The following is a 13024-nucleotide window of genomic DNA, read 5'->3' on the forward strand; positions in this document are numbered from 1 at the left end:
CTTAGTCCCAGGTGGTGTGTTTGCCAAGAATTCTCTGTGGAGGGGTTCTTACGAGTACCTGGGGAAGAAGCAGCCAGCCATGCTCAGCATCAATGCCTTTGAACCCTTCAGCAACCGAGTCAACGGGACGCTTATCGACCACAGTGGCGTGGAGCTCAAACTGGCAGGTCCGTACAGCAGGGGGGGGTTAAACTCAGCTTGTTTAACCACTTAATCCATATATACTTTGTTGGACGGATTCCACCTCTATACTTGGTATCATAAAAACGAACAGCCTGACCTTGCTTGCGTCACTCCCGACTGTCTGTCTGTGTCCCTTTTATGCCCATATATGGAGATCTTTGTATTGGTCTGTAGACGCGTGACTACCGTGACGCAGACAACGCAGTTGCGTTGGGGCCCAGAGTCATTTGGTGCCCACCCGTGCCGTCGGTAAAATAACATTTCATAGACCTGGTTGCTTGTTTCTCTCGCAAAATCTGGCAACACTGGAAGTCAGAAGAGGCGAGGTACACGTTCATATAGACCTCGTAACTACTATACAGTACGCCGCTGTCTGAAATGCACAGTTTGGGCAGTTTGGGCTGTTTTCTGTGTTCTGTTTTGTTTAAAATCCCCGATGCCCACGGCGGGGGGGGGGGGGGGGGGGCCACGGTGACCACCATGCATTGAGGGCCCACTGTTGCCTCGTTACGGCGCTGCCTGTGTCCCTTTTATACCCATATATTGAGATCCCTGATGTCATTGATATGACATCAGGGTTTAGGGAACAATGCCTGTTACTCCAACTCATTTTGGACGGTCTGTGCCCACAGGTCTAATTGACGCCTCCTGGGTGGCTGCAGCTGTTGTAAACAATGGGTGCATTTGATAACGTGCACGTCTGACGCTTGCAGTGTATCAAGGACTTTGTAAATTCACACCAACAGTTGTTGTTGACAGATTTTGAAAAATGTTTGGGGATCGTGTTCCTTGGCCCGCTGATCGGAGTAGTGGATTAGCTGCAGACACCAACAGAGACGTTAATGACATCAGTCATCTCAATATTTGGGCAGCATGTGGGGGACAGACGGACAAACAGACAGATGCTGTTCTAGACGGCTGACCTCTTCTGTGTCACGGCGTAAAAAAAACCCCATTGAATTATGGGTCAAGTATGGTGAATTGTAGAACATAGTTTTTTTTTCATAAAACGCATTATCCTCGGTCAGTAGCAAAGGCTAATCAACTCATCCCACCGTGCTCTTTTCAGGTACCTATAAGAGAGAGGAAGCCCAACTGCTGCTGCAGGTGCACCAGATCAGAGGCCCTGTGGAGATCTTTGTCAACAAGTTCAAAATAGACAACTGGGCCCTTGACGGACATGTAAGTACAAGTACTGGGGTCACACTCAATAAAGGGCCCGAGTGAAGGGCACATGGTTTCACGCCTACAGTACTTAAACACATACATACACACCAGTGCAGAAGCACACACACACACACACACAGGCACACACACACACACGCACACACACACGCACACACACACAATATTACACGTACATGTTTGAATTCTCACCGCGAGCCGCGCGTATATAACGTGCGCAAATGAACAAGTGGCAAATTGAGAAATATGCAGGGCCACACACACACCCACATAACCCTGTCACTCTGGGGAGATGTAGGGCCCACCAAGAGTTTTCTCTTTAATTAAAATGTCAGTTAAATCATTGCTTGGTAATCAGGGCTCGACAGGCCGCCTTCCCTCCCCTGTTCCATATTACGCTCACCCACCTACTGCACCTCCAGTGCAACACACTCCAGCTAGAATTTAAATAAAGCAGGTCACAGTGTCTGTGTGTGAGGCAGTCTGTGCGTGTGTGTGCGTGTGTGTGTGTGCGTGCGTGCGTGCGTGTGTGTCCTTGTCTTTCAGGTGTTTACATAATTATCATCGAACCTTGTATGTGCAAAACCATTACTTTTCAGGAAATAGGAAAAATAACCTTTGTTCCAATGGGTCCATTATAGTTATTATTTTGGTCACAAGCTCGTGTTACAACTTTTCGTTGTTAAATATTGATACAACCCACAGACAGACTTTTAACCACTTTCAACCTGGCGTCCCTATTTGGGGCGTGCCATTATAGGAGAAACATTTTATACAACACACATTGTTGTTGATCTTTAATAAGCCACTCTGTTGATTGGTCTGTCTGTCGCTCCAGACCATTAAAGTGAGGCCACAATACAAAACCATTGATGGCTGTTGCGATGCCATGGCTGGGAGGACACACAACACCTAAACCGTGATTTGTATTCATTTAATGTAATATTGTACGACGCGTCTGTACTTTGCATCCTAACTCACATCATGCAACCTCCAGGCAAACCAATAGCTGGTCGCAGCTTATCACACATAATGTATATACGCATTTACTCGACTTGCATGCGAATTCAAGCATTCCTCCCGGACGTGTCTTGTGGTGTAGACGGGCCCCGGGCAGCGGCTTTGCATGGCCTTGTTTACGCTTGTGCTCACGATCAGAGAAGCGTCGAGTGTCAAATTAAATATCATCCGTCCAGAGCTCCTCTCAACCGCTGTGACGTGATATTTCCTTTCTCTGCGACATGGCAGTGGCTGACACTTTGACGATGATACACCTTTTTTGAAGCACAGACTGACAGTTGCTGTGTGTATCTGTCCTCTCTATTCCTCCTCCTCCTCCCCAGGTGTCCTACCTCCCGTCATCCAGCTCCTTCGTCTACCAAGGCTTCGTTCGAGGAAAAGGCTTTGGTCAGTTCGGTCTCCAGAGGCTGGGTGAGTTGAACAAGTCTCTGTGACGAACCGTGCAACCCCCCTCTCTCCCTTTTGCTGTGGCTATGTAATACATATACATAACCATACCATGGTTGATGCTGCGAAGACTGTTTACTGCTTGCTTGAAGTACACAGAGTCTGTCGTAAAGGATTTGTTCTTTCTCGGCTCACACACTAATTAGACATCTCACAACAGCACAATCGGCTGTCGGTACGGGATAAAGCAACTGACACCAGACAATACCTAGCAGCAGCTAGTGAATTACAATTAAGTAAGCAGCAAAGCTCACATGAATGATATATATACAGAGGCTGGTGTACACACACACACACACACACACACACACACACACACACACACACACACACACTCACACACTCACACTCACACTCACACACTCACACTCACACTCACACTCACACTCACACTCACACTCACACTCACACACACACACACACTCACACACACACAGTATCACTTCAGTGGTTCAATTGTTCTAGCTCACAACTGAAAATACTTTCCCCGCCACATCTCTGGCTGTGCAGAGGAAAGTATCAGGAACGATCCATAAATAGAGACAGAGAGAGAGATGTGAGTGAGAGAAAGAGAGAGAGAGCAGGGAAGACCGAAGAGAAAAAGAACAAGTCGAAGCAGGTCTAAGCCTAGTTCAGCTGGACCCTGGATACTGTGAGCCATGTGATTCTCAGCCTTTTTATTTTCAAGGACCCTCGCTTTGATATGCATTAGACCACAGACCCCCATTTGATACAATACCCTCATACACACATACACGCACGCACACACACACGCACGAACAGGCACACACACACACGCACGCGCACACACACACACACACACACACACACACACACACACACACACACACACACACACACACACACACACACACACACACACACACACACACACACACACACACACACGCACACACAGATATGCCCACATACAGACATATTAACATGGATGCACATTACACACGGAATAAAACAATACAATAATCATTAATATAATAATACAGTTTGATAATTAGCAATAGCATAAGTTATGAATGCAACAATTGTGTGTGTCCGTCGAGCCAGCCAAACTAAGAGGAACCATAGTGAAGAGAGATGCCTTACTGTCATGGGAAGAACATTCCAAATTCACAGCTAGCGCTCCCAGCTGTGTTTTTATTGAACCGAGAGACGGTCAGATAGACTTCACCTTGAGAGCCTAGAGGACGTATGGTGATACGGTTTAATAAGGTCACATACTGTATATAAAATGGTGCCAAGCCTTTAATAAGTCAGAAGGAGATCTTTAACCGCATGAACCCTAGTGTCCCTATTCTGGGTGAACATTCGTTGAAAATAGCCAACCTACAACCTTGCAACGCGAGTGTAAATAGCCTATTTATCAAACTCACAATACGACAAGTTGTTAGCTTATAGATTGGCAATTTTTCGAGGTATTTGTCCCAGCGGACCCCAGTCAAACATTATTTGATCTGGTTACAGTTGAAATTGTAGTGTTGCTGAATGATTACGATTGGCCTGGCATAATGAATAATATTACAATACAGCTTATTTATTTATATATTCATAGATATATATATTTATGATCTCTAATGTGTGCTGGTTGCAGGGCTAGTAAACTGGACATTGATTGATTATTTTGGAAATAAATATTATAAATATTATTACCTTTCAATGTAATCTCTCAAGACAGATTTCTGCTTTTCAGAATGTTCTTCTTTTTTAACCGAATGGGTTCCCAGATTGCTTTCAACGTGAATGTGTTTATTTTGCTAATGCCAACTTTAAACTAACAAAGTGCTTTCCTGCTCAACTTTACTGGCAATTACCTAGAGCAGGGTTTCCAAAACATAGCCCTTCGTTGACACGATTACAACATTTAAGTTGACGATTAATTGTCAATAATAAATAATTGCGATTAACGATTTAATTGTGTTTTTGGCATTGAGCATTGGAACATAATCAGAATTTTGTTTCTGTTTGCCTTTTAGGCTTTGTAATTCAAAATTGCACAGGGCAGATATGACAAATAACATAACATACAAAGAAATTACTGACATATTTAATCATTTTATACTTAAAAAGAAATGCCGGAAATAGCTGATCTACAACGCGTCACTTTTTTTACGACGATTCTGCAAAATAATTGCGTTTATCTCAAATAATTGCGATTAGACGATTATGTAATAATTGTGACAGGCCTAAGCCTCCCTGCTAGTGCTAACTTTGTGTAAAGCACATGTGAAATTACCCTACAATGAAGAGTTGCCTCGACAGCTCCCAGTAGCTGTTGTACACACACACACACACACACACACACACACACACACACACACACACACACACACACACACACACACACACACAGCTTCCCACTGCTCGGCCCTTCACCCCGTTACGCTGCCACTGCACACAGATTGAACAAACAGTTCTTTATTAATGTAGAGACGATTGGGGTTGGTGCCAGGGCATCCATGTGTGTTTTGTGCATGTGCGAGGGTGCTCTGACACGAGCGAGTGTGTGTGTGTGTGTGTGTGTGTGTCTTGGAAATGATCCTATTCAATTTGCGCTTTTCCTTTTCTTTTTTTGGCGGTGTTTAATGCAATGTAGGTGTGTATTTTTTTTCAAGCATGTGATTGTGTGCATAGTCATGGTGTGTGTGGTGTGTGCCTGTACATGCATTATGGGGCTCACACAGCTGCGAGTGTTTGCACGCACGCATTCACACAGCAGGGGGCTGATTGGCCGCCACCACAGAGCCTGCTAATTGAATTCCTTATTGTTTGTTACTTGGACTTTATTGGAGATTTCTTGGCATTCTCTGGTGAACAGGTGGGCCATCACTCTCCCCGTGGTTGCTGCAGTAAATCTGAAACATAGCTGCCAGGGCCTTCATGATGTCAATAATTAAAAGTCATTCTAATGGAATTTGTTTCCTGGATGATGAAAAACATAATCTTAGTTCATTTTAGTGTACATACATTTTCTATCTCGTTTTTCTTTTTTTTTGTGTATTGTCTCCTTGGTTTTCTTTCATTTGTGATTCAAAAAGTTCATGCTGTACTCTCTCTCTCTCTCTCTGAGAGAGGGGGAGATAGTTGTCTCAGAACACAGAAGGTGTTGCTGGCATGCCTCACCTTTGTTGGCGCAGCCTTTATGTGAACCATCAAAGGTTGCTGTTTTACTCTGTAATTTGGTTCCTTTGCACGGATATACTCCAGTGTTTCCTCAGCCATGAATTTGACCAAACCATCCACAGCAACCAACGGCATCCATGGTAGTCATGTTAAATTCCTTACATTACTGAGGTCGCTTTGGTGCCAGTTCAACACACGGTGGAATTTCAGTTGCACTGTATTGTCAGCTACCGTATGATCCCCTAGTGACGCTTCAGCTTGCTCTGATAGGCCGGGCTCCCGCATAGCCCCCTGGGCATTTGACCAATCAGCACCAGCATATAACCCTCTCGGTTCTTTGAACACTCCCCTCACCCAGGGCAGTCCTTTGAACACTCCCCATCACCCAGGGCAAAATAAAGGCTGAGTACTACTGTATGTGATAAATATGATATACAGTGTGCATAATATTATACTTCTTATACATGACTGAAGGGGCATTCTCTTCTCTGTCTCTCCTCTAGAGAGCCTAGACCCCAGCAGAGACAGCCCCGGGTATAACTTCGCCTCCAACAGTAGCTCAGTGGCAGCAGCCATCCTAGTGCCTTTCATAGCTATGATCATTGCAGGCTTCGCCCTGTACCTCTACAAACATAGGTAAGCCACTGCATTACGAGGTAGCACTTTAAACGAACGTCTTATTAACAAACATTAATTAACAGTTAATAAACTACTTATAAGAACTACTTCTTATAAGTAGTTTATTAACAAATAATAGACAACTTATTAAATACTTATTAACAGTTAATAAACTACTCATAAGATAGTTACTAACCTTATTCTGTGTTTATAAACGTTTATGAAGCATTGAACGTCCTATTAACAAACATGAATTAACAAATAATAGACAACTTATTAAATACTTATTAACAGTTAATAAACAACTTATAAGATAGTTATTAACCTTATTCTGTGTTTATAAACGTTTATAAAGCATTTTAAATACTATTAACACGACACTTATTAACAATAAATAAACAACTTATAAGATGCTTATAAACCTTAATATTTGTTTATAACTATCTTATAAGTAGTTTATTGGACGTTCGTTTAAAGTGCTACCAATAATTTTTGGATGTCTTGATTCTTGATTCTTAATTCTTAATACTACTCAGTTGTAACAGCTCAGCTAGATCCAATATAGTACATAAAACATTTTCAAAATAAACAAATACAAAATATGTATGGTGTTGTGACAATGTCAGTTTCTTAAAATGTTCTGTCTTTTTGTCATTTAAATAATCTCAGAAGAAGACCCAAAGTCCCATTCAACGGCTACGTAGGCCACGAGAACACCAACGGACGGGCCACGTTTGAGAACCCCATGTACGACCGCAACATCCAGCCCACGGACATCATGGCCAGTGAAACAGAGTTCACCGTCAGCACGGTGTGCACGGCGGTATAGCAGCCAGTTCCTCCCGAGGTAAGAATCCCATGCCTCCAAGTTGGCTCACTGTAGGATGTGCGTGGGCTTGATATATAGCTTTAGATGTGCAAGATATCAGGCCCTCCCAGCCTTCTGTCAGGGGCTTCTTTCGGCCCTGCACGATTTGTTAAGAAAAGGAGCGAGACGCCTTTTAAAAGTGTATTACCGTCCCGCCGCTTATGCCGCCAAATAGACTGACACTCAGTCAGCTAAGCAGAAGCAGGAAACTGCTGAAGCAACAACGCGCAGATTGTCAGAATCCAATTTCTAACTAAATATTTTATAGCATCCCTCAAGGATTTTCTAAAGGTCTGAAAGTCTCCCAAGTCCACACTCCGTGAGCGGTGCTGCGGAGTCATTTGTGATTTGATTTCTTTTTTCGTTACGTTTCTCGCCTTATCTGCGTCTCTCATATTAATGCGGCTCCATAAGACGCTCGGTCTGCTTTGTGTTCTATTGGAAAAAGTCAGAGATAGTGTATTTTCCTTAGTTATGGAATTGCAGGTAAAGCACTGTTGAAAATGGTGGTGCTTGGTGTGTCTGATAATACTTTAATGGGATTCCCTGTGTTTGTGCTCTCTGTTTCTCCCCCACCACCATTGCCATCCCTCCATTCCTTTTTTGCTCACCTTTAACTTTCTTCCCTTTTCTTTTTTTCTACTTTTTCATGCATTCCCCTGTGGCCCAATCATCAACCTTTCTTTTTCCACTTGTTCCCCTAAAACATTTTTTTCCCCCTGCCTTCTCTTGCCCTTGCCCTTTTCCCCCTACGTCTTATCATCTCTCCTCCCACCCCTTTACCCTGACACCCCTGCATTCATCTTCCATTCAGCCAGGGGAAGAGAAGGGCGCCCAGTCTTTGCTTGCCTGCCAACAGAGGACACCTACGGTTCCCTGGGAACAGGGAAGAGAGAAGGCTTATTTTTAAGCCTGATTTCTGCTTAGCGGCGCGCCAGTGTAGCGCGCGAAAATAGCCGATCTACGAGCCCGCAACGCGTCACTATGTGTGGCATAGCGCCGTGTTGTGAGCTGGCTGGCGTAGACTGGCTATTTTTTGCACGCGACACTGGTGTGCAACTAAGTCTAAATCAGGCTTTACTCGCCAAAATACATTCAATACATTCTCACTGCGATGGCAAAGGCTCCTTTTACACAGGAGACAAAAACAAATGAACGAAAGAGAGAGAGGGGAAGAGGGAGAGAAAAAAAGACAGCCACGTCGAGACAACCACAACAGTGATGGAACCCCGAACAACGTCAACAGCTTCTGTGGTATATTTACACGGTCTCCTTGTCATGTCTCCATACCATCGAGGAATAGCTTCCACCAGAGAAATGCAGCTGGCAGGCGGAGCAATGCTGTTGATGACTATTCTTTACTGTCAGACGCCAAAACCCAAAGGAATTATCTTCTGGTCAGCTCCGAGCAAAGAAAGCGGCCCGTAGATAAGCAGACATCCGCGAGTGAACTGTGTAACGGACGGCCCCGCGTTGACCTGTGTAAGTCAGAGAGACGGCAATCTGCGGTTGATTCTCTCATCTTGCTTTCATTGGATTGCGGTGGAGTTTTAAATGGGTGACTTTTTTTTTTCTTACCCTGACCAGCTTCATTGGAGGCTGCGAACCTGTTGCTGAGGGTGAATTTTTTGTTCAATGAGTTTTGGAGGCTGTTTTATGGAGACACGGATACTTTTTGATCTCAACTGTCCTTTTTTGTTAAAGCAGGGAGGAAATTCTGCTTGCTAAGGCAGCTGTGTCCGGAGCAGGGGTTAATAGGTAGCTAGGGCTGAAAAAAGCACTTAGTGAAGCTGCAAAGAGAAAGTGTGTTTGAGTTTGTTCATGCGTGTGCGTGTGTGTGTGTGTGTGTGTGTGTGTGTGTGTGTGTGTGTGTGTGTGTGTGTGTGTGTGTGTGTGTGTGTGTGTGTGTGTGTGTGTGTGTGTGTGTGTGTGTGTGTGTGTGTGTGTGTGTGTGTGTGTGTGTGTGTGTGTGCGCGTGCTCCCATGCACACGTCTGTTGTGGCTGAATCAGCAATCTGCCCCAAAGCATCTCCTGTCTATCTTTGTTCTGTTATCACTACATCCCCAAAGATTCAAGCAGACACAGGACAGATAATTCAGCGTGTGCTGGCATTTCCCCCTCTCTGCAAGGAGCATTTTTAGAAAAGCTGAAGACAGGGCATAGAAATATTACATCCACGAGGATCCCGCGGACATCAATAAATCGATGTAGTGTCTATCAAGAAGCCGAGTGACAGTGTACTGTATAGGACCACCGAGAGAAGGAACAGATGGTAACGGCAGTCTCCGGTGCTGTATCAAACTTTCGTCCTCTCTCTCTTTCGTTGTTGGGAATCCACATGCAATCACTTGACATTTTTGTGTCTTGGTGGGATTTTCTTTTTCTTGTTGTTGCTGTTGCATTGCATCAAGACTCACACTGAATAGAAAGTGCGGCTAGATGAGCTCTAGCCACCTTTCAAGGAGATGCACCTAAATGGACACTGTTAAATAAAGAGACAGGACTCTTCGGATTCGCTCTGCTCTCTCTACGCGCATGACGCAGGGGTCAGTTACTACCTTCATGCCTCGTTCTCACATGTTTTAAGGGATATACAATGGCATGGTCTGGGCCAAGCTAGTGACATTCCTCCATGGATACAGTACACAGAAGCCTTGAGACTGTTACTCTTGAAATTGTTGCTCTTTTGTCCCCTTTGTCTCTGAACGATATCGGAAAAAGTGAATTTTCTTAGGTAAGGAAGTCTCACTGTCTGCCTTTTATTTTTGTTGTTTTCTCCAAGGCTAGATCCACCTACAGTATATCTTAATTTGTTTAACAAGTATGTACTTACCCTGAGACCAATATGCATAATACTCTCCCTAAACTTGGCCTTAGGGTGATTTGTCACATTCAAACCCCCTTATTCATTGTATGAATGTAAACCACCGAATGCGACAGGTACTGAGTCCTCCCTGCTGGCTTGTGTTTATGTCATGTCACATCATTTCTCCAACCCCCTCCCCCAACAGGTTCATTCATTTGTCTAAAGCCGCGTAGCTTTGTTTTGTCCTGGCTAGTCGTGGAAATGTTGCGGCAGGCTCCCTCCGAGCCGTCACTTGGTGCAGCAATCACTCAGGTGCGCTTCCATTTGGAGATGATTAAGCAGATGATTGGAAAATGGTGTTTACGCCTCCAGTGCCGCACGCATCACATTTCAATTTCTCCAAAGTAACACAAGAGATGGCAGCCGCACAACACTGGCTTCACATTCGGTGACATCTGTAGGAATGCTACCAAAGTGGCATGCAAAATAAGGCCCGGGGGTTAAAGACCGCATTCTTCAGTCGGTTGATTACATGTCAGATACATTGCCAATAGAATTATGCTGAACGCGATACAGAAGCTTCAAAACATCATGACTTACATCGTGTGGGTGTATGCAAGCAGTGGAATGCTATTTGTCTAAATGAGGCGATAAGGCGATGGTGATGCAATTGCAGCATTTTACATTGCCGCCTTTTCCAGCTATTTGCTCTGAATAGCATCATCCATGTGGCTGGTCCTATGTGTTGTGCAATGGTGAATGAGTGATGCTAGAGTTTCACTGCAGCAAATTGAGCCATTACATGCAATTTTGTCATTTCAGCTTTGCATTAACGTCAGACACTCTCTCTTCTTCCATTATCACTGGGAGGATAGAGGATAGGTTGTCAGTTTGCCTGTGCTTGACAGTAGCCTTCTAGTACATCCATAATACTTAATAATTAGGTCTGCCACTGCATGTATTGTTTGACATCTGTCGCTCCCTCTCCGTTTTAGGATACCGTAGCACTTCTGTGAAATATACGAGAGAGTTGGACCTGCATTGATATTTCATGGCACATTGCATTATCAATGGGAGATCTGCACTGCCGATGCAGATTTAAGCGACAGGCCTTAAAATCACCTACATAATTTCCTTTCCCAAATCCAGAGCCTTTGAAACCAATCACCGTATTGTTCTTTCAATCCGTTTCACTCCGGCTTGGTAATTGCTTTTACAATGTTATTACTTCTAAAGCTCTGGCTTATCTCGACAGTGCAGATACAATATCGCTCCCGCATCCGCTCTGGTTGTGAATTGATGGAAAAGGCAACGATTGAATTACCCCAGAGATTTTCGTGGGGAGAGAGGAGCGCTTGCATTCACATCATCTCGAAGCCATTCAATTCACATAACTGTACATCACTGTTTTTTTCTCTCCGTTTCCCATCAATTCCTTCTGGATTACCCCCGTATATGTGTGAGCCAGGCGATCGTCACCTTTTATTTACTTATTCATTTTCTGCTACGGTTGCTCTCTACCTCACGTCAGCCCCTCCCTCGCCTGAGTCGCCTTCCACAGCAACTTTGGGAACATGTCGCCCCGTCCCTGTGTGAAGCTGAATTGACTATTTCACTGACTAATCTGATTTGCCAGCGCGAAAGGACAACATGTCCCAACTCCCAGGAGGGAGCCATACTAGACCAATGTTAACCACATTAACCCTTGCATCCCTATTTTAGGCAAGTCATTATAGATGATTATTTTCCAAAATGTTTCAAAAACTGTCAAAACATTTAAATGTTTTCAAAAAGTAGCCCACTTCGTGTTGTGAGCTTGCAGATCTGCTATTTTTGCTGTATGTCTTATGACAAAGTATATAGGGCTTAACTGGTTAATTCAACATTTGCTGTGTATCTCTATAGTTATTTAGAAACTTGAAACTGGAGCCTTATTTACTTGTTCATTTTCTGCTAAGGTTGCTCTCTACCTCACTTCTCCCCTCCCACGCCTCCCATGGAAACTTACTTTGAGAACATGTTGCCCTTCCACAGGTTTTTAAAAATATAAAATTCATTTGCAAAGGTCCAAATTCATTCCCCCTGACTTCATTATAGTGCCTTGGTTAAGCATGTGGACAATGGACACACAACAAACATGGCTATCCTTCTTAATTTTTCATCCAGATATTTTATTTTAGCGTAAGTGGCTGGCATTTCGTAGCTGCTGATCGATGCGCACCAAAGTTTTTCCAACACTAATGACTGCCAAGTGCTAGGAAGAATATTTCAGAACCGCATGTTCCTTTCTCCTTCATATCCCTTTCTGCCTGTAAACACACTGACAGGCACACACACAAGTACACCACACACATACACCCCTACAGAGGAAGCTGGGAGGTTTTTGCAATGTCTTTTTGATCCAGCAGACATAGATAATCTCAAATTATTCACACTGTCTCTCTTCCATCTCTTATTCTCTCCCAGAGTAAGTGACATGCTCATTAGTAAGGGATTGTGTGGGTGCGTGCATGTGTTTGCGTCTGTTGTTACTACCATCGTCAATGTAGTAGATGCAGTGGATGCATTTGCAACTTCTGTGTGTGTGTGTGTGTGTGTGTGTGTGTCTGTGCGTGTGTGTGCATGTGTGCGCTTGCCGATTTGTGTGTGCTCGCCTGCGAGTATGTATTGAATGTTGTGCAAGTGTTCAAACATGTACATTTTCAACCAAAGAAAATGATCCAAATTAATCTGGATCAAAGCAAATTAATTAGGATGA

The 13024-nt window shown here is 43.9% G+C and overlaps 1 protein-coding gene across 1 annotated transcript in view; it reads left to right on the plus strand.

The window, feature by feature from the left end:
• Positions 1–7420, plus strand: part of csmd2 (CUB and Sushi multiple domains 2) — a gene marked incomplete at both ends in the record, with an annotated part of 387232 nt that extends 379812 nt beyond the window's left edge. The window contains 5 exon segments of the mRNA XM_080442648.1: positions 6–167; positions 1253–1365; positions 2712–2799; positions 6477–6609; positions 7261–7420. Coding sequence (XP_080298774.1) covers positions 6–167; positions 1253–1365; positions 2712–2799; positions 6477–6609; positions 7261–7420 — 656 coding nt within the window.
• Between the last annotated feature and the right edge of the window lie 5604 nt (positions 7421–13024).

Source organism: Gymnoscopelus braueri (assembly GCF_963280865.1).
Source record: "Gymnoscopelus braueri genome assembly, chromosome: 11".
NCBI lineage: Eukaryota > Metazoa > Chordata > Actinopteri > Myctophiformes > Myctophidae > Gymnoscopelus > Gymnoscopelus braueri.